We start from the raw sequence: 20,578 nt of genomic DNA, 5'->3' as shown, positions 1-20,578 counted from the left end.
TCATACTTCTATTAAATTTTTCAGAATTTAATTTCTGTTACTAAAGTCCGTAAAAAATTATTTATTATTATTGTTATCAAATATTTTTCCGGTCTTATCAATTATATATATGTTGTATAGTTCTGTAGATTATAAAATTTAAAACTTGAAAAAAATTTGATTCAATTTTAAATTTCCCGCAATTTTTCAAATTTTGAATTCACTGATTTCTTGATTAAAATTTTTGTTATAAAGAATTAAATTTTTGAAAAATAGTAATTACACTTTTTAATGTAATTTCAAAAGTTGATCAGCCGAAATATTTATTTCCACATCTAAAAATTTAATTTTCTTTACTACACAGTAAATAATTTGAGCCGAGTTAAAAAAGCGATTACTGCAATCTGTCAGTAAACTTTATCTCTGAATATTCCAAAAACTTGTATAGGATTCACTGTAAAAAAATGTAGAATTAGATAAAAAAAAAAAAAAAGTAAAAATAGAAAGTATATTTTATGATAGTGACTCACGAGTCCACGAGTAGAATTAAAAATATATAACGGAGTCAGGATTTAAAATCAGTTAACGCATAATTACCATAATGATTCATTTATTTAATAAAAAAAATATATAAATTACTTATATTAAAATTTTTAAATTATTTTTCATCAGTATCAGGAGAATGCAAAGTATGGAGTTCATTTATCCCCTTGATAATGAGACTGGATATTTGGATTTCAAAGCGCAGGCAATTGTCGATGAACTCCTGAGCCAGCTGGAGCTTCATCAAGTCCATTGAAACCTCTCGGTCTTTGATATCAACGTTTATTTGTAGGCAATTGTTGCCAAAGCTTTCAAGACACTCAGCAATCTGTAGAATGGACTCGAAATTTTCTTCATCAGTCGGACGGTCCAAAGACTCAACAAGCTGCTGGTAAATCTCCTGGTATCCCGTATCTTTGAGGCTGCATGCCAGACTCTTGATGTTGTCTCTCAGACAATTTAAAATTCTTCCGTACTCCCACTCTTTGTCTTTAATCCGCATGATTAATTTTATGAACTTGGCAAGAGATCTAATTAAGCAGCCGAAAGTCTTTGGCTGCACGGCCCCCGGCAGCTCTAGAGAATAAGACCAAGCTCGTGATGTTAAGTCTACAAAATCTATCACCGCATCAATGACGTCCACTTCCTCTAGCTGGGGATCAAAGAAGTCGGGATGAATTACTGATGTTTCGGTGGCGATTCGAATAAACTCTTCCTCGGTGGTGGTCAAGATTAAGTGGAATTTGAAGTCTATCCAGAGCGACCTGATGTCGAGGTTCGGTGCTTCCGTGTCTTCGAAGACGCGTGCGATCGCCAGGGCGACCCGTCTCCCGTAGTCGCGAATTATGTCAGTGATGTCTGGGGGCTCAGAGTAACTCAGCAGTTCTTTGAAATAAATTTGATCGATTGGCAAAATAATTTTAATTACTTCATCTTTTGCTTTGAACTCGGGCTTCTCCAGCCGGTCTCTATTGTTCTCTATCAGCGTCCTGACGATTTTAATTATCAAGTCCAGTATTTCATTGCTGTCGCACTTTGAAATCTGTTTGTTTCTCCTCATAAGTTTCATTCTCGCCGCCAGGGCCACCAGCAGCCCGCCGAGATTCAGCTTTTCTGTGAACGAGAAAATTATTTTGTGAATGCAAACCATTATTGTCCTGATAGTCTCCACTGGAGTCGTTGTGTCTTCAATGAGAGGAACGAAAAGGACATTGGTGAGCTCGTCGGCAGTGAAAACGTCGTTGTCAATAAGCGTCTGGAGGAAATTAAAAAATTTAATAGACTTGAAGTCAGTTCTCTTGAGTCCGATGTTCTCCAGCAGGACACTCAGCACCAGCTTTGTGTTTTTTTCGTCCAAAATGCCCATTATCGGGGACAAAAGCAGCAAATCTTCGGCCGGGATCATCACGTTGGGGAACTCAGAACTCCCGATACTCATTTTAATTACCGTCATAAGAAATTTTCGCGGGTTTTTCATTATAAAAAATAGAAGAATACGCAATTTCATGGGGTCTTTGAAGTTCGTGTTGCAGGTAATGAAGCCATTGAACATTTCCTCAGTATTTACAGACTCGAGAATATTTTTCGCGTCGTGTTTCAAAATGTATTCAACAGCAACTTCATAGACTTCCGTGATCTCCAGTTTGAGCAGGACTTTGGTCGCCAGATTGTACACTCGCTGCTTGTGATCTTCGTTAGATTTGCTTGCAATTAAGTCCGTAAGATACTCAAGAAGATTTAGGAAGTCGTCTTTGTCGAATAATTCAAAATGAGGCTTCACTCGTTGGAAAATATAAGGATCCCACTTCTGGTACTGGCTCGTAAGCTGCCTCAGACATTCCTTCTTGCCCTCATCAACTCCGCGGCAAAGTTCCTCGAGGCTCAGGTCGCTCGGCTGCTTGGGCTTCGAAGCCAAATGTTCAAGACACTTGACCAGATCATCATCGAGTTTCAGCTGCTCGGACTTTTTCAAGGCTTCCATTAAATTGTAACAGTCGGCGCCGACTGACTGCTGCAGAGATTTCGATGGATCTTCGGGTGAGTCCAACTCAGCCCACTCGAGATAAGTGTCGATGTCTACTTCCTGCAGAATTGCTGATATCATTGACAGCAACTCCGCGTTAAAGTCACCCAGATGACGTTCGACAGCCTCCAGTTCAGGTTTCACGACAAACTCACGTCCAAAAGTTATCTTGTAGAGTTTTTCTTTGTCCACTTCCGGTACCAGGTCCTTCTGCTGGTACTCCAAGCACTCGAGGATCAACTTTGCGACGTCTTTTATAATAAATCCAAGTCGTTCTTTTTTCTTTTTTGTGTCATCATCCAGGCGCAGGAGTTTGTGTCCTCGTATTATGGAGACAAGTTCCTGGAACTGGACAGCAAATTTATTTAAACTCATGTCTAGTTCCGATGATTGAAGACTTTTGTTTTTCATGAGTAATAATTTTTTGTACGCGTTTAAAATAAAATGGAATATAAATTTCTTAGCGCATTCAAAGCTCATGATATTCAGGCATCTGGGAACTGTCTCCATTATCTCCACACACAATTCCAGCGGACAGTAGAGTATCAGTTCTGTTAAAAGTAACTCGTAATTAAATTTATAAGTTATAGTGATCAGCAAATAGGGAGACAGTGCCGGGCACATGTCCACTAGATGTCCGCTGATGATGTCCTCGGCCATTTGATCCTGGCAATTAAAATTGGTGTTAAAAATAAGGTATTGCAGGGCTTTCACGCACTTGTCATCTGTCTCAGAAGCATCTCCAATTGTTACTCCGCAATTATGAAAAGTTCTTGACAGCTCAGTCAGCAAATCATCAATCTGATCAGCACTTTCTTGAGTGATATTTGATGACAGACTTTTCAGTTCATACTCGTTGTTTTTTCTCATCAACAAGCCTTGAATTTTTTCGTAGAACTGATCCATGTTTTTATAAATCTGTGATTTTAAATACAGAAAATTTTAAATTTAAATATTAAGTAAATGACCCAATTACTGACACTTTTATTTACTGACAAAAAAAAATCTACCCGTTGATTTTACCAGCTGTCAAAAATTAGCAGGCATCCAATTTTTGTAAAAATAAAATTGTAATAAACTCAGTGCCAATAATTGAAACTTTTATTTTTAAAATACTTACAAATAATTGACTTTATTTTTGTTATTGAGGTTTGGTACCAAGTTCAAGACCCATGGACCGGTGTTGAATTAAAAAATTAAAATAACAATGACAAGTTGAATTATCACGTGACAGTTCCCGATTATCGTGACATCTAGAAGACAATTATTGAGTTTATTATAAAAATAAAGAAAATGGAGTAGACGCTTGCTTGTAAATTGGAGATCATATGTTCCTGTGTTACTTACAAAGCGGTTAGTTTTGATTTTATAAATAAATAAATACATAATAAATATATTTATAGATTATGTAGTAATTTTTTAGTGCAATAAATTTATCCTGTTTGAATAAAATTTTATTGAACAAATAAATAAACCAGGAGTTTGTTGTTTTATCGGTGAGTATTTTAACCTGAGTGTGAATTTAACTGACAATTATAAATTTTTAAATTTTTGAATAAATAAATAAAATCTAAGTGATGAAAATTTGAAGAGTTGCATTCAAATAATTTAAAAATTAGCGCGCGCATTTTTTAAAATTCCATTACTTTGATTAATTTATTTATTTATTCAAAATTTACAAGTTGTCTCATCTGCTACACGCACTCATTTTAACCTGGGTAATTTTAAAATAATGAATGAATTTTTGACTTGCAGACAATCTATTTAATTAAATAAACAGAGCAATTAATAATGGCGTTACACAACGTGCCGCCTAAGAGGAAAGAAATATATAAATATGAAGCACCATGGCCTTTGTACAGCATGAACTGGTCTGTGAGACCTGACAAGAGATTTCGGTTAGCGCTGGGTAGTTTTGTTGAAGAATACAACAATAAAGTTCAAATAGTGTCTCTTGATGAAGAAACATCCGAGTTTACTGCCAAGAGTACTTTTGATCATCCGTATCCTACTACTAAAATCATGTGGATCCCTGATAGCAAAGGTATTGATTGGTAATAAATAATTAGCCCTTTAAATTTATGAGTGTAAATGTAGCAGACATAACAAGGATTCGCACTTGTCTCTGTTACACTCAAGTCCACGAAGGGGGTTCACTGCGTTTTGGTCCCAAAACATTTCATCCCCGACAATTCATCCCCGCGACGATTCATGACAATGACAACTTACACTTAGACAAATAATACCCGATAATTTACCTGTTGGACAATTGATACTTCAATAAAAATATTAAATACAATAAACCAGCTATAAATATTGTTAATTATGAATGATCCTGAAGTTAGCCGACGATTTTATTTTAGACAGTAAATTATAAAAAAAAAAAAATTTGAAAAAATTGCACCTGTAGTTTTTTGAATTTTCTACATGTGCATTTTTCGATTTTTTTTTTTTTTGAAATTTAAATGTTCAAAATAAAATCCAAAAATTTTTAATTGTCTGCTAACTTCAGGGTCGTAATTATGAACATTTTATCAATATATTTTTAATACACACTTTCTCATAACCACATCATTTAGCACCATAGTACGTAATCGATCGTTAATAATTATATACTTTATATTAATAATAAAATATTATCTCTTAATTACTTATTAACATTAATTTTTAGCGATCAATATAGTTAACTAATTAGTATCACAATTGCCTAAGATACTTATACAAAACAACTGAATATACAAGACAACATAATATCCAGAAGTCGCGATACTTGACTACATTTAAATGATCTTTTAAATAATATCGTTATTATTATTGTAATTATTATTATTATTATTATTATTATTATTATTATTGTTGTTTCAATTAAATCATTGGGTTACTAAACTCAAAGTTACATAATATTCGGTTGATGGAAAAAAGTATAGATAATTTTTTTCATGGATTTGATGTGCTTGATAATAGTACAAATATTGATTATAATAAAAAATGATTAGAAATAATTATCAATATAAGGTAGATTGTCATGGTTAAGATGTCATAAGATGAACAGTCGTCGGGATGATTTATCTCGGGGATTAATTGTCCGAGGATGATTAGTCGTGCGGATAATGTGTCGGGGATGAAATGTTTTGGGACTAAAACGCGTGACACCCACGAAGGGTACAATCTTTGTTGCACTTGTGCAGTAAATGGAAACTTTGGCCGAGTTTTTCTCTTAAACAAACGAATATTATCAAATAATTGAAGCGCACTTGGCTAGATTAGACAGTAGTGCACCGATGTACAGTCTGTATTTTGTCTTTAGAGATTTTATTTACGAAAAAAAACTCAGCCAAAAATATTTGATAACCCTTGATAAGACAATTTTTAAATTCAATATAAAAAAATAAAACTTAAATTGATAAAATAAAAAAAAACTGCATGTACTGATTTTAAAATTTTCTAAAAGTCTATTTTTGAATTTTTTTTTAAAAACAATTTTTATTATTAATTTAAAATTTTAAAAGTTGTCAGATGTCCGCCGACTTTACTGTAATTTAAATTTTAGACACAGAATAAGTTGGAGCCAAAGTTCTTACATGTCACAGTATAAATAATTTTTTATGTCGCCTGCATTGCAATTGCGAGTTTAAATTCCTGGTCTTTTGGCCGAAAGAAGCCAATGAGATTTAGCAGATGGAAACTGAACAGTTTTTTCTCTGAGAAAAAATTCATTAGTTTCTGCCGACTAATTTAGTTACTGGTTTTATTTAATCTCGACTTCAGACTTCGGGTGATGTCAGCTATTATTTTAAATTAATAATTAGTACTATTGAGAGATTGTTTAAAAATAAATTGTTTTTGTAGTCACTAAAAAATAACAAACTAATAAGTAGTCGATAAAAAGTAAGCAGTGATAAGAAATTATTAATACTTGAGATTTATAAATTAAAAATAGTATGAAACCAAACTATTGACAGCATAATTATTTTTAATTGACATCAATAAAATCATAATTTATCAAGACGTTAAAATTTATGACAAAGTAATAAAAAAGTCTAGTTAAATTATTTTTTATTGATAGTTATTTTATCAATAACTTTGTTAGGTTCTTAAAATACCAGGATTTTAAAAAATTTCCAAAGTAAAATACTTGAAGTTCCTCTTATCTTACTTATTAATTAATAATAAATAATTACTACAACTGTTTTAATTTTTTTTAGGATTATTCCCTGACTTGCTAGCAACCTCAGGAGACTATTTGCGTGTCTGGCGAGCAGCTGAACCAGAAACACGACTCGAGTGCGTGCTAAATAACAATAAAAACTCGGATTTCTGTGCCCCATTGACGTCATTCGACTGGAATGAAGTCGATCCAAATTTAATAGGAACATCGAGTATCGACACGACTTGCACGATCTGGGGCCTGGAAACCGGACAAGTATTAGGTCGAGTCAATATGGTAACCGGTCACGTCAAAACCCAGCTGATTGCTCACGACAAAGAGGTCTACGACATCGCGTTCAGTCGCGCAGGCGGCGGCCGCGACATGTTCGCATCAGTGGGCGCTGACGGATCCGTCAGGATGTTCGACCTCCGGCATCTCGAGCACTCGACGATTATCTACGAGGACCCCCAGCACACGCCCCTGCTGAGACTCGCCTGGAACAAACAAGACCCCAATTATCTGGCCACTGTCGCCATGGACGCCTGCGAGGTCATAATCCTCGACGTCCGGGTTCCTTGTACCCCAGTTGCTCGGCTTAACAATCACCGGGCCAGCGTCAATGGCATCGCCTGGGCGCCTCACTCGTCCTGTCACATCTGCACAGCCGGAGATGATCACCAAGCTCTCATCTGGGACATCCAGCAGATGCCTCGCGCTATCGAGGACCCGATTCTCGCCTACACCGCCGCGGAAGGGGAAGTAAATCAGATCCAATGGGGCGCAACTCAGCCAGATTGGATCGCGATTTGCTACAACAAAGCCGCCGAAATCTTGCGTGTATAATTTTATCAAGACCTTATGTTATCTCTTACACTTATCATTAGTCATCATCACTAGTTATCATTTATCATCATTTTATTTAATAATTGCTAGCCTTAAGTTTATATTTATTAGACACTAATAATTACCACCTAATTATAATAATAATAATAATAATAAATAATTATAATTCGACGGGGTAATAAAATTATCAGTATACGTAAAGTTTATAAATCTGTATATACGTTTTTTATTATAAAATAACAAAGTGTTTTTTTGAATTATCTGTCATGTATAATGAAAAAAAATATTAAAAATGTATCCGAGATACTTGGTAGTTATAATTATATATAATATCAGTATTTTACTTGTATATGCATCGACCTATCAATAAAATTTATTAGAAAAAAAAAGAAATTTTTAAAATACTAATTACTATCAGTAATTGACTTATAACATTAGTCTATAAGTATGACATTGATTTATATCATTTAAAATAATTGATAGTTAATTGATTTTAGACGATAGCAGACCAGTGTCCTAAATAAGCTAGTCAGTCAAATCAATAAATTAGTCATATAAAATAAATCTATTTAATTAAATAATAATAATAATTATTATTAATACTAAATTAGAGCGCAGAATTTATTCGATAAATAGCAGAGATGAATGACAGAGCAGGCCATGGTGATGATGTTGCCCATAGCGATGCAGCCATGGGTTTTACGGAATGCGCGATGGATTATCAAATAATGCGGGCAGTCTTTCAATGCCCCCATGCTCTGGTATCCAGTCTCGGATCCAACTCCGGCTGCCTGCTCGATTCCTTTTTTTTCGGCGATCAAACGCAGAAGCGGAGGTGTGAAGTACAGGCGGATTAACAACTCGAGTATTAATGCCACTGACATTCCGGATACCTGTAAATTTAAATTGTTTAATTAATTGTATTAATAGATTATATTAATTGTTGAGTAAATAATTGATTTTGTATTTGAATGTTTATTGAAACTTACTTGGGTGGCTATTTCTGTATCCCACGTATGGAACGGATGGTGTTTAACGAAGATAACGAGTGTTATAAAGCTTAAACAAGCGTTTATCGTAAAATAACGAGGAAAGAGAACACGCTGTACGTCATTGAATGTATGCCTTGGTAATGCGAAGTACAGTGAAAGACCTGTTTTTAAAATAATTATTATTTTTAAGTATCTCATTATTTTATTGCTGTATAAATAATTACTGACGGATTGTTTGTAATTGTAATTATATAATAAATCGACTAAAAATAGTCGTGAGTTTAAAATAAAGTTAACAGGAAATCAATTAATTATTAATGTGGGTGAAATTTATGACATTAATTTAATCGTGTTCTGGAATAAATTTTAATTTTAATTTATAATTTTGACATTTTCACTACAACTTATATTTTTATTTTATTTAATAAATTAATGGGGAATTAATTGGATTTTAGTAATTCACTAGTCGATAAATTGGAAGATTTTCAACCGAGACCGGGATTCGAACCCGAGTACCTCAAGTTCCAGACCTGCGTCTTTTGTACTTCGCCATTCAACGTCAATTTTTGTCACAATTAATTTTTTTTATGTTTTAGCTCTTAGAAAATTCAAGTTATTGAATAACAAATAAGTAAATTATGTTTTTAAAATAATTATTACTTTTAAATATCTCATTATTTTACTGCTTTACAAATAATTACTGACGAATTGTTTGTAATTGTAATTATATAATAAATCAACTAAAAATAGTCGGGAGTTTAAATATAAAGTTAACAGGAAATCAATTAATTATTAATGTGGGTGAAATTTATGACATAAATTTAATCGTGTTCTGGAATAAATTTTAGTTTTAATTTATAATTTTGACATTTTCACTACAACTTATATTTTTATTTTATTTAATAAATTAATGGGGATTTAATTGGATTTTAGTAATTCACTAGTCGATAAATTGGAAGATTTTCAACCGAGGCCGGGATTCGAACCCGAGTACCTCAAGTACCAGACCTGCGTCTTTTGTACTTCGCCATTCAACGTCAATTTTTGTCACAGATGATTTTTTTTATCGTCTAGCTCTTGGAAAATTTAAGTTATAGACTAAAAATAAGTAAATGACGTTTTTAAAATAATTATCACTTTTAAATATCTGATTATTTTACTGCTTTACAAATAATTACTGACGGATTATTTATAATTATGATTAAATAATTGATCAACTAAAAATAGTTGTAAGTAAAAAAATAAATTTAAAAGGGAATTATTTAATCAGTAATTATTACTGTGGGTAAAATTTATGAACAATAAATTTTTTTTAATGACCTGAAGTAAATTTTAATTTTAATTTTAATTTCTAATTTCGACATTTTAATTTTCCCTACGACTTGTAATTTTTTTTTATTATTATCAACATAAATTTATTTTATTTATTAAATTAATGGAAAATTAATTGGATTCTATTAATTCATTATTCGAAAAGCCGGCAGAATTTCAACCGAGGCCGGGATTCGAACCCGAGTACTCCCAGTATCAGACCTGCGTCTTTTATACTTCGCCGTACGTAAGTTTTTATTTCATATGATTTTTTTTTATCTTTCAGCTCTCAGAAAATTTAAGTTACAGACTAAAAATAAGCAAATAAATAAATACTAAAATTACCTGATACAAAAGTCATCCAAATTTGAGCTCCAAAATGGAGAATAAAAGACGTAAGATAAATAAATGATGTCACTTTCGAGTGGGAACTATTCGAAATTTGTGTTTTGCTGGCAGATGGATTGATAATTGATAAAATATAGAGGACAACTGCAACCATAATTACGTGAGCCGGCTGAGATGTTGCGAACATTATTCTGTAATAAAAAACAAATATACAATTAATTAAGCAATTAATTGATTATCGTAATTGTTATTAAATTAAATTATATAAGGAATTTAACAGGAAACAGCATGTGGTATTTGTTTGCAATAATAAGTTATGAGAAATAAGAATGAGTTATTGAATAAAATAAAAATATGACGACAAAGTTGAATTAACAAGCGTTAAATAGATTGTTCATATTTGTTCAATTGCTAAAAATATTTTTATTGTAAAATAATAATTTGCATATCTGTTTGATTTATTGAACGGATTAAGATAAAGTATATATTTAAAGCTTATCAAAATCTAAGCAAATATTCATAAGTACTCATTATTAAGTAATTAAATTATTTTTGGGATGGGCTGTTGTTAAAAATAATTATTATCTCTACTCTGTAAATTTATTTTGCTTAAACCTTGAGCTGTAGATCAATAGACCAGATATCGCTAGACTAAATTGAGGATAATAAATCATCAATTAGACATGTCGTTAATCATTTAAACGTTAATTCATTTTTAATAACTAGTTTTAATTTGCCGTCACGTGTCATGTAGGGAGGGCACGTGATGGACAAATTTTTGGATGTAATTACTGTGCGTGAACAAGAGTAACAAAGGATACGTATTTTTGAGAGGATAATGAGTGTAATTAAATGAAATTGTAGGTACAGTTGATGGAATAATTGCGGCGGAGTTTAGAATTCAAAAATAAAAACCAAAATAATCCATCGAATTTTTACGATGCGTGTAATTGATAACAGGATAAATTATCATACGTGATGGCTATCGTGCAAAAGTTCACAAACTGCATGATAGTTATAAAGAAAAAAAAATTAACAGTATAATTTTTCGCGGCAAAAATTATTTTAATTGATATAAATTTTTTTTGAGGAAAAATTATCAGTAAATTAAAGACTAATTGGCTTTAGGTAATTTTTGTCAGAATGATTAATGTTTTATTTTTTATATAAATTTATTTACGTGAGATAAGAAGCGAAAATTTTATTTACTCAATAAAATTATTTTTTTTTAAAGAGATTTATTTTCTCAGTGTGATATTTTAACTGATTAAATTTATGTGAAATCATCTGTCCATTTATATTATTTCAGATAATTTTATAATTTTTTTTTTTTACTAACAAAATTTCGATTTTACACAAAAAAAACAATAATTTATTGGCACAATAAAATTTATGAGTGTGAGTGTAGCAGGCGCCAGACAAATTTTAAATTATTAATATATAAAGTAAATAATTAATAAAGCAAAAATTCACATTTAAAAAATTTTTAAATCAATAAGTGCATTTTTTATAAATATTATTTTTTAAATTTGTCTAATGTCTGCTACATTTACACTCATGAAAATTTTTCTAAGGCTTGAAAAAATTTACTGACTCAAGAAAATTTTTTCCGCCAAGAAATTTTTTTTTTCTGAGTACAATTTACGACATAATTGCGTTCGATTGCCCTATTGCCAATCAGATATAAACAAAAAAAAAAAGAAAAAATAACAAGAATGTGTAATTTGATCGTGACTATGCGGCTTAATGCGAGTAAAAAGTCTTATTCTTAAATTTTACATGACAGAACAGAATCCAACGGTTTCACTGCACATTTAATTATATAAACTTGAGTAACGACATGCTCTAATTTAAATGATAAATTGTCGGCGAACCTTGACTAAGAAACAAGTTTACTTTATTGTTAAGTCATGCATAAATTAACTAAAATTTTAATTCAAACAGAACTTACTTGAACAGCGGCGACTTCTCATTGATGTTGCAGTAGTAGCTGATGATCCTGCACACATTTCTGAAGCTACTGACCGTTTTTCCCAGGACATCAGTAGGACCATCCGAGCCCCCTTGAAAAATCTCACGATCTTTCTGCATTATGTCCTCGTACTTTTTAATAAATTTGTCTTTAGCTTTAAAAGTTTTTCTCTGAGCTTGAAACGGACACTGCATTATACCTTCCGACTTCGTCGAAAAAATTTCTGCGGCAATTACAGGCTCCATTGGACTGTCCTCAAAGGTACCTACTAACTGACTGTCTTCGACCTTTTCCGAAATAAACTCTTCAGCATTTTCCACTCCTTCGCCGGTGCACGTGCGAATACACATGATTCTAATGGATGCTCACTTCCTAAACTTCCTTCCGGTCTCAAAGGTAATTTTTTTAAAATTATTACGACACTTAACAGTTTGTCTTGAGTAAGTCTAGGAGATCAGTTACGTTCAACATGTGACTGTAAACTGGTACGTAGACTTGGAAGAGGGTCGTATTTATAGCCGCTGCTCGATTGCCAGTACCTATACACTCTGTATAAATTTTATTGCTGGTATATGTATATTTATATATATATATACATATATTTAGGAAGGGGAATAACTTGCTAGTGAACACGGATTAACGTTTTGCTCAATCTCATTACGAGTGGGAGACATACGCAGGTAGACCCAGTAATTAAGACCCAATAGAACCAAGGGATGGCTGGCTAATGTCCTCAGTAATTACTTTTGTTCATTAGAAAAGATAAATAAATTTTATGTTTCAAAATTGACAGCCGAACTTATCTTGATAGATGTCAATTTTGTTTATCTATTGTATTGTGCCGCCCAAATTTTCTAAGGTTTTTTTTAATTAATACTTATAAATGTCAGATTGTATAAGAGATAGTTCGTTAATTGTTTTATTGAAAATTATGAAATATGATAAATGTAATTAGACGTCAAGTGTATTTATAAATTTGTAGCGGGATAAAATTAAAAAAAAACATAGTTTACTAAAATAGAATGAAATGTTGAATTTTTGATTTAAATGAACCAACAGGTATTCCTAATATAATCCCGAGTTTATATATATATAGATATATATATTAATGAATCTGAAACCAGTTTAAGTCCTTGATTTTTGGTACATGCCCACTGCAGTAGGTCTACTGCAATAAAAAAAAATGAAAAAGAAATTTCTGAGAAATTGCATTTATCCTGTAAATCATAACTTTTATATCGAGTATAATAATTCGATAAATAATCGAATGAAAAAATTCAATGACGAATAATTTCTGTTTAATTTTAGATTATCATAATATTTTATTTTTGATAATTAAAATAATTAGTTACTGATAAATTTACGATCATCAAACCACGTCACTGATCAAAGAAAGCGTACGTGAAAATATAAGAATCGTTTATTTAGATTGAAAACTGACGTAGATAATTTAAAATAACGCCTGGCTACCGTCAGCTCACGCTTTTGTTATTTGTCTTATAATTAATATAATTAAATATTAAAGATAACATACTTAATAAATTGTTTTTTTTTTTAGTTAATTAAACAATTGGAGAGTGGGTCGCATCGCTGTAAATATTGTTTATGATAAATGTCATGCAAATTGGGGTAATAGCTGACATTGATATAAAATTGATGGGAAACTCGCGAGCTGATTTGAATATCATTCGAATGTGAGACTTAGCTCTGGGCATTTATCGCCGTAAAATTACTCAGAAGTGCGTACGTGACTATCCTTACGTTCTTTTCACTGTGCCAGTATAAACTAATACATACATCTAAATATATATATATATTTATGTATACTGAGGACGCAGACCATTGGCGCGATGCTCATAAAAAGTATGCTTATAACATTTATCATTGAAAAAATTATCTCCGGCTGTAACAATTGTATTTAAGTTTAATTTATTTCATATGACGCACATTCATTGTCTATATCAACAGCCAATAACTTATTTTTTTTAAATATTTGCACTACTTTTATGTTAATTCTCATATAAGTCATTATGTTCTACGGGCCCGAGTCTATTGGATTTATTGACTCAAAAATTAATGGGTATTTTGGTTCGCGGTATTGGAGGACGACAGGTCAATACTTACAAGGACTTCTAAATATTTTATTTGCAGTAACATTCAGAGGAGAGATTCCCCGGCTGAGTTTCTAACAGACAAATTTTGATGAGTCCTTGATAAGTCTCGTGTCTTTGTCAGTTTTTTGCTTTTGCTGAACGAGTATCTCATTGGGAAAATGAAAAAAAAATACTCGGGGTTAAAATAACCCAGACATAATTTTGTGATATCGACCGGAAAATATATCGGTCACGTAATGAAATTTATTGAGACTTTTTTTTATTTATTTATGTATGAGTATTTTTGGTTCGGGTTATTTTGGTAATGGACATTAGGAAAATAAACCGAGGATTTATCTATTGTTGCACTGATTGTTAAATAAAAAAATATATGATGAATTAATTATTACTTTTTAATTATATATTCTGTAGGGAATATAAAATTTTTAGATACACTGTTTACATTAAAAAAAAAATATATTTTTAAATTATAGTAATTTTTAAATTTAAGATTTTTTTTTAATCTTCAACTTTTAATTATAATGATAAAGAAATTTTTTTAGTATAAAAAAAAACGGATTGAAAAAAGTAAGAGAAACTGTAAGTAAATTTTCAGTAGGCGTTGAAATTCGCGAGCTGATTCGAGGTTTTAGAAAAATGTTTTTTTTTTTTTTTGTTTTTTTGTTTTTTAAATATATTATCACCCAGATGAGGTCTGACTTAACTCAGATCCATTGTATTGGCTTCATTAACGTTATTACCTGAACAGTCTTTCTGGATTGCGTCAAATGATGCTCGTAATTCTGGTGTACATTTAATTACATTCATGAAATCACTCAACGCTGGATTTTTATCTGTAATAATAATTTATACAGATAAGTAATAAAAAATATAAGAGAAGGAAGGAGGGGGGGGGGCTCTAATACGTTATTTTTTTATGATTTTCAAAGTGAATACAAAAAATTTTCAGTCGTTAAAAAAAGTTTTAATTTTTTGCGGGTAAAATTACCCCCCAAAAAGGGTGAAAAATTTCTGGAAATTTTCTTACAAGTAATTTACTTAAAGAAAAATTACATTTCATATAATTATCAGATGTAAAGAAAAAAAAATTTGAATAGTTTTTATCATAAAACAAAATTTTTTGAAAACATTAAAAAGAAAAAAGTCAAAATAATACTCAATAAAAAACCAACTTTTTTTATATAATTTTTGGGGTACCCCCCTCCCCTATGTCCATATATATATTTATAAGTGTTTTGAATAAAAAAAAGAAATTTACCAGCATCAGGAATTGTCCAAAGTGCCGCAACAGCTCTCAATGCAGATCGTTTCAGCTCATCTTGTTTTTCGTACTCCTGTTTTACTGAATTAGCTTTCACCTTCATTGTACATGTATTTTTTAATGGTTCAACTAGCCTATCTAATCCTGCATATTAAATAATAATAATTACTTGCATATTTATATTTATGATTAATAAATAAAATTTAAAAATAAATAATTACGTTGTAGTACAGCAGTAGGACAGAGTTGCGCCAGTCGTGCAACCATGAGATAAGTCAACATCTTAATGTCATAGTGATCTCTCAATCCGGTTTCGACGTGTTGAAGGAACTCAAAAATATCAAGTCTCTCAAGACAGGAATCTAATAGCGTGTACATGCACTCAAATGCGGCTTTCCTTAAATCTAGTCCATCGTCAACTGTGTGTTTAAATGGGCCCATTTCAACTTCTCTAATCAACTCTTTCTGCAAAATAAACATAACATTTTAAACTCCACTGATCTATAATTATTATTATATATATATATATATATTTATTTACAACTAATAGTTACCTTTGTTTTTGTTTCCGCGTAAAGCTTAGGAAGTACAGAGTCCAGTAGGTCTCGAATTAGCATCGGTTTGTTGTGTGCCGCCGAATTGAACGCAACGAGAGCAACTCGTCTGACATTTAGATCAGAGTCTTCAAGAGCAACAAGGAAACTGCCCATGCATTGTTTGAGCATCGCGTCAATCTGCTGAGGCTGATCGGAAATCGTGAATTTAACAGCAGTGACAGTCGTCGTTCTCATCAACGGAGACGGTGACTTCAATGACTCTTGAAGTCTTGGTAGCAGAGTTGTAGGGTCGATGAGCGTTAGTTTACCCAAACACTCAGCGACGACATTTCTCGTTCCCTCTTCAGTGCACTTGCAGTGTCGGTACAGCAACTGCCAGATCGAGGGTACGAAGTTCTGTAGATTTGACACTCCGGATGGGCTGCCGGACTGGCATGTTATTATTTCTTTCAGCGAATGAAGTACGAGGTACTGTCGCTTAGGCTGGGCTTCGATTTCTTCAAGAATGAACGGTAAATATTCTGGTAAATTACCAACAGCAATATTACCCAGTGTATAACTGGCAGCAGATTTGACTTCTTCGGATAGTGATGAGAATGAATGGAGAATTACGTGTTTCAATGGCGTAATACTGCTTAGATCAACGTGTTTACCGATCTCGCCAATAACGAGAAGCGCGAAAATATGCTGGGCATCATTTTGTGGATGCTGTACATTTTTAATAAATTGTTCGACTACTCCGTGAGCTTCCTGCTGCCACGTTATTGTCAGTGCAGCTGCGCACTTAGCTAATGAATGGTAGGCCTGTTTATGTAACACTGATTTATTAACTGGTTCAATTAGCATCGACAAGAGTTCTTGGTATCCAACTCCTGGTATATCGGCTTGCACAAGTGCTTGGAAAAATTCCAGCATCGCTGACAGCGCTGCTCCCTGTAGCAGCGGTGACTTAACCAGGACCAGAATTTCAGGAAGAATACTGTCGGTGATATGAGTGAGTGCTACTGGATGAAGTTTTGCTATTGTCGTTAGTAAAGTGAGAGTCAGCTGGGCAATATGAAGATCCGATTCATTCAGCAGAGCTGTCAGCTCTGTTGTCACTTTGTCCAGTAAATCGGTATTCAAACTTGACGAGTAACTGCGTACAAGAGTATCCAGAAGAGTGAGTGAACATAATTTCAATGCACGCTGGTTTTTGCGCAGAAAAGAACCGAGGATTGGAATCGCTTCTTCCATTATTGGCTCCAGATCAACGCGGAGAGGCGATGCCGCGATACAAGTCAGGGCTTTGACGGTTGTCAGTCGCGTTATTTCATTGCGAAGACGGTCAAGGAAAATTGGTAGACAAACGGGCAACTGATCGTTCAAAGTATCACTCAAGTGTGCTATTATTTGACCCATGCAGGCGATAGCGCGTTCCTTTACTTCTTGATCAATGTCAGCTGTCTTCAATCTCGCAAGTGTGCTGCGGTAAATTTCAGCAGACAGCGACGTAAACTCGGGATTTATTGGTCTATTGTGTGGTCTTATAACCTGGACAAGCTGTTGGAGTACCAAAAGTGCCTCAGCAGTTATTTTATAAAAAGGATCACTGACTGCGGCAATAATTGGTGGCGCCAGTACTGTCATGTACGCGTGAAATGCTTCTGGTTGATGAGTTATCAGCAGAGTGTGGACAAATGCAAGTGCGTCTATTTTCATATTTGACGATGAGTTTTTATCACCAAGAGAATATTGAATTCCGGGTATCAATGCTGGAATGTGATTAGTCAATGCACCAGGAAGGACAACAACAAGTTCTTTGAGCAGCGAGAAGCAATCCTGACGGGTTTTAATGCTTTTCTCTTTCATTTGACGGTGAATTGCTTTGACTATAAGCGGTACCTGCTGTTGCAAAAGAGAAATTGGATATTCTTCGTCTTCCATTGAATCGGGATCCATAGCAACACTTGATGTTGGTTTGGTTTGTCTCAGCAGAGCGATGTAGGCATGGAAAATATCAGACTTAACATTTTCTTCACGTTCTTTAAATCTCGCGATAATTGCCGGCGACACGTGTTTATATAATTCCGACAACAATTCACGTCTGCTTGAAACGACGGCTTCGAGACACTTGGCAGCAGCACGACGTACTTTCCAACTCATGTCATCGTCGTCCGAGTACTCATCCTCGCCGTCTTCTTCCCCGTCCTCTTCGGTTTCCATGATAATCCCCTCGCCGTCAGACTCATCGTTAACGTCATCGTCGTAATTGTAGTTGGGATCATAAGTGAGATACGTCAGACATATCTCGATTATTTTATTTATATGAGGAGTTATTTCTTTGGGGCAACGATAGACGAAGGACTCGAAAGCCTGGAGACAGTACTCCCTCAGCTCGTCGTCGTCTTCATTGCTGTACTGAACAATCAGCGGCATCACTCGTTCGATTTGTTCGCCGAACCTGTGTCCAGCTTGACGGCAAATCGACGCGATACATTGAATGTACGTGCGAATAACATTCTTTACTTTTTGCGAAGTCAATCCCTCGAGCAAGTGGTCCAGCAGTTTTTTGTACAGGAAACTGTTGCTGGAAGTTAGCAAATGACTCAAGGCAACGATCGTTCGTTTCCTCACAGCCTGCCGTGGAGATGACAGCTGCGGCAGCAGAGCATTTAAAATTGTCGGGTGGAAAGTCACCAGAAGTGAACCGAATCGCGACAATAAATCAGCAACGATATCCAAAGCCTCTAATTGAACTGAAACATCCTCTTGTTTCTCGATTGCGCTGCTGAGTTTACCAGTAATGCGCTTGCAGACGTTCTCTGCAAGATCGTTCGACCCGACAGGCAACTCTGATATCACTGTTTTCAAACCGATACTCGAAATATCTCGGAGTTGTTCCTTGTCGGATATCATGTTGCTGCAAAGAGCGTCGACAATTGTCTCTACTTGATATTCTTTTACTTTATTTACCAAAGGCCCCAAGCTAGAAAAATAAAACATACGGAAATTTATTTAAAAATTATTTACCACTGGGTAAAATACTGAGTAATTAAATAAACTACCATTTTACTGCCAAGTTTTGTACTTCTCCATTTTTATCTTCGAGTAATCGAAGCAGCATCTTAACGACTTTCCTCTCAGAGTCATCATCTAGCTTGATGTTATCTTTCTGTAACTCTGTCATCAAATCATTTGTCGCCATGAATCTAAAATCTTTGTCGCTGGAAGTCATCTATTGGATATAGAAAATTAAAAATAAATAAATGGAAACGTAATTTTGTAAAATGTAGAGGTTATGCCATAAAAATCTTTACAACCGAAATTGATAAATCATCGAACAAAAGAATGTCGAGATATATGTGAATATTTATTTAATTTAATTAAAATAAATAATAAATACCTTCTCCAGCAGATTTGCTATTTGATACGAAACACTAGCCATGATTTAATTATTTTAATTATCTTATTATCAGTTATTTGTTAAAAGTTTATCGTGATTGACCGGTTTTCCAAACTCTTTCCAAACTAATTCTCAACAACTCTTGCAGTCTCGGTTTTCAATGGAGTTTATTTTTTTTTTCAACTTGACTACCAACCACCAAAACACCACATTAAATATATCCAGGATCCAGTGCATCCAGACACACTTGTACCAACTAACAACCGCGAATTTTAAAAATTCCGGGATACTGAAGTCGGCTGACGGCCGATAATTTTTGGAATTCAAAACAATAGATCAGAAAAAAAAGTATTTTAAAAAATTACACTTAGAGATTTTTTTATTTTCTACATGTGCATTTTTTTAGTTTTTTTTTTTTTTCAATTGACTTGTCGAAAAAAAATTCAAAAGTTGCTAATTGTTTGTTAACTTCAGGACCACTAATATTTTTGGAATTTGGAATTTATTCAAAACGATAAAAAAAAAAAATTCAAAAAAATGAACTTATAGTTTTTTAAATTTTCTACATGTGTATTTTTTTTTTTTTTTTTAATTGAATTGTTGAAAAAAAATCCGAAAATTGTTTATTGTCAACTAAAACTTCAACATCATAAAATATGAGTGAGTGTAGCAGATATGAGACAATAATTTATAAATTCAAAATAAATATACAAATTAATTCAAATAACAAAATTTAAAAAAATGCACGTACTGATTGTTCTGTTCTCTAAATATGTATTTTTGAATTTTGATTCCCTTTACACTATTTATTTATTCAAAAATTTAAAAAATTCCCACCTGTCAATTCACTCATCCATAAAATTCAAACTTTTCGATTCCCATTTCCAAGAAACGTCAAATTTTAAATATGACAGATGATTGGCCGTCAAGAAAAACACGGCTTTTAATTGGCCAAGACTAATTTTACCACCAGAACAAATCCTAGATGTCGTCTCGATCGTTCGTCTATACTTTCTCCAGCCGGTGGCGCCCCCTGGGAGTCAGAGTGTCGTTGGGCAGGAAAATATACAAGCGGAGTAAAAATAAAATATGAGAAAGAT

The 20,578-nt window shown here is 33.1% G+C and overlaps 4 protein-coding genes across 5 annotated transcripts; 1 reads left to right on the top strand and 3 right to left on the bottom strand.

The window, feature by feature from the left end:
* Positions 1-520: 520 nt before the first annotated feature.
* On the bottom strand, positions 521-3,743 carry LOC130671827 (uncharacterized). The gene is made up of 2 exons (XM_057475918.1): positions 3,666-3,743; positions 521-3,463 (listed from the first exon to the last, which is right to left on the bottom strand). Exon 2 carries the CDS (start codon positions 3,449-3,451, stop codon positions 638-640), a length of 2,814 nt encoding a protein of 937 aa, XP_057331901.1. The 5' UTR covers positions 3,452-3,463; positions 3,666-3,743; the 3' UTR covers positions 521-637.
* An 81-nt stretch (positions 3,744-3,824) lies between these two features.
* Positions 3,825-7,740, top strand: LOC130671842 (DDB1- and CUL4-associated factor 7). Of its 2 annotated transcripts, XM_057475940.1 has the most exons (4): positions 3,827-3,898; positions 3,958-4,041; positions 4,301-4,589; positions 6,751-7,740. In XM_057475940.1, the coding sequence occupies exons 3-4, from the start codon at positions 4,337-4,339 to the stop codon at positions 7,536-7,538; spliced, it is 1,041 nt and encodes a 346-aa protein (XP_057331923.1). In that variant the 5' UTR covers positions 3,827-3,898; positions 3,958-4,041; positions 4,301-4,336; the 3' UTR covers positions 7,539-7,740. The 2 variants fall into 2 exon arrangements, with proteins under 2 accessions (XP_057331922.1, XP_057331923.1); XM_057475939.1 differs by having other exon boundaries at positions 3,825-4,041.
* A 139-nt stretch (positions 7,741-7,879) lies between these two features.
* Positions 7,880-12,696, bottom strand: LOC130671843 (transmembrane protein 205). The gene is made up of 4 exons (XM_057475942.1): positions 12,141-12,696; positions 10,187-10,380; positions 8,528-8,691; positions 7,880-8,431 (listed from the first exon to the last, which is right to left on the bottom strand). Exons 1-4 carry the CDS (start codon positions 12,509-12,511, stop codon positions 8,141-8,143), a joined length of 1,020 nt encoding a protein of 339 aa, XP_057331925.1. The 5' UTR covers positions 12,512-12,696; the 3' UTR covers positions 7,880-8,140.
* Positions 12,697-14,841: 2,145 nt separating this feature from the next.
* On the bottom strand, positions 14,842-19,639 carry LOC130671825 (cullin-associated NEDD8-dissociated protein 1). The gene is made up of 6 exons (XM_057475915.1): positions 19,479-19,639; positions 19,141-19,310; positions 16,091-19,061; positions 15,758-16,001; positions 15,534-15,680; positions 14,842-15,108 (listed from the first exon to the last, which is right to left on the bottom strand). Exons 1-6 carry the CDS (start codon positions 19,518-19,520, stop codon positions 14,975-14,977), a joined length of 3,708 nt encoding a protein of 1,235 aa, XP_057331898.1. The 5' UTR covers positions 19,521-19,639; the 3' UTR covers positions 14,842-14,974.
* Between the last annotated feature and the right edge of the window lie 939 nt (positions 19,640-20,578).

This window comes from Microplitis mediator, chromosome 7 (assembly GCF_029852145.1).
Source record: "Microplitis mediator isolate UGA2020A chromosome 7, iyMicMedi2.1, whole genome shotgun sequence".
Taxonomy (NCBI): domain Eukaryota; kingdom Metazoa; phylum Arthropoda; class Insecta; order Hymenoptera; family Braconidae; genus Microplitis; species Microplitis mediator.
Note: the sequence above shows the minus strand (reverse complement) of the source record. Positions and strands in the feature narration are given on the sequence as shown.

Excerpts from the sequence above, each read along its gene's own strand:
- LOC130671842 (XM_057475939.1), top strand. The coding sequence starts at position 4,337 with ATGGCGTTACACAACGTGCCGCCTAAGAGGAAAGAAATATATAAATAT. Across the intron at positions 4,590-6,750 it reads GTGGATCCCTGATAGCAAAG|GATTATTCCCTGACTTGCTA; the intron begins GTATTGATTGGT and ends AATTTTTTTTAG.
- LOC130671843 (XM_057475942.1), bottom strand. The coding sequence starts at position 12,511 with ATGTGTATTCGCACGTGCACCGGCGAAGGAGTGGAAAATGCTGAAGAG. Across the intron at positions 10,381-12,140 it reads GAGAAGTCGCCGCTGTTCAA|AATAATGTTCGCAACATCTC; the intron begins GTAAGTTCTGTT and ends TTTTTATTACAG. Across the intron at positions 8,432-8,527 it reads ATACAGAAATAGCCACCCAA|GTATCCGGAATGTCAGTGGC; the intron begins GTAAGTTTCAAT and ends TTAAATTTACAG.
- LOC130671827 (XM_057475918.1), bottom strand. The coding sequence starts at position 3,451 with ATGGATCAGTTCTACGAAAAAATTCAAGGCTTGTTGATGAGAAAAAAC.
- LOC130671825 (XM_057475915.1), bottom strand. The coding sequence starts at position 19,520 with ATGGCTAGTGTTTCGTATCAAATAGCAAATCTGCTGGAGAAG. Across the intron at positions 19,062-19,140 it reads CAAAACTTGGCAGTAAAATG|CTTGGGGCCTTTGGTAAATA; the intron begins GTAGTTTATTTA and ends TTATTTTTCTAG. Across the intron at positions 15,109-15,533 it reads TTGGACAATTCCTGATGCTG|ATAAAAATCCAGCGTTGAGT; the intron begins GTAAATTTCTTT and ends TTATTATTACAG.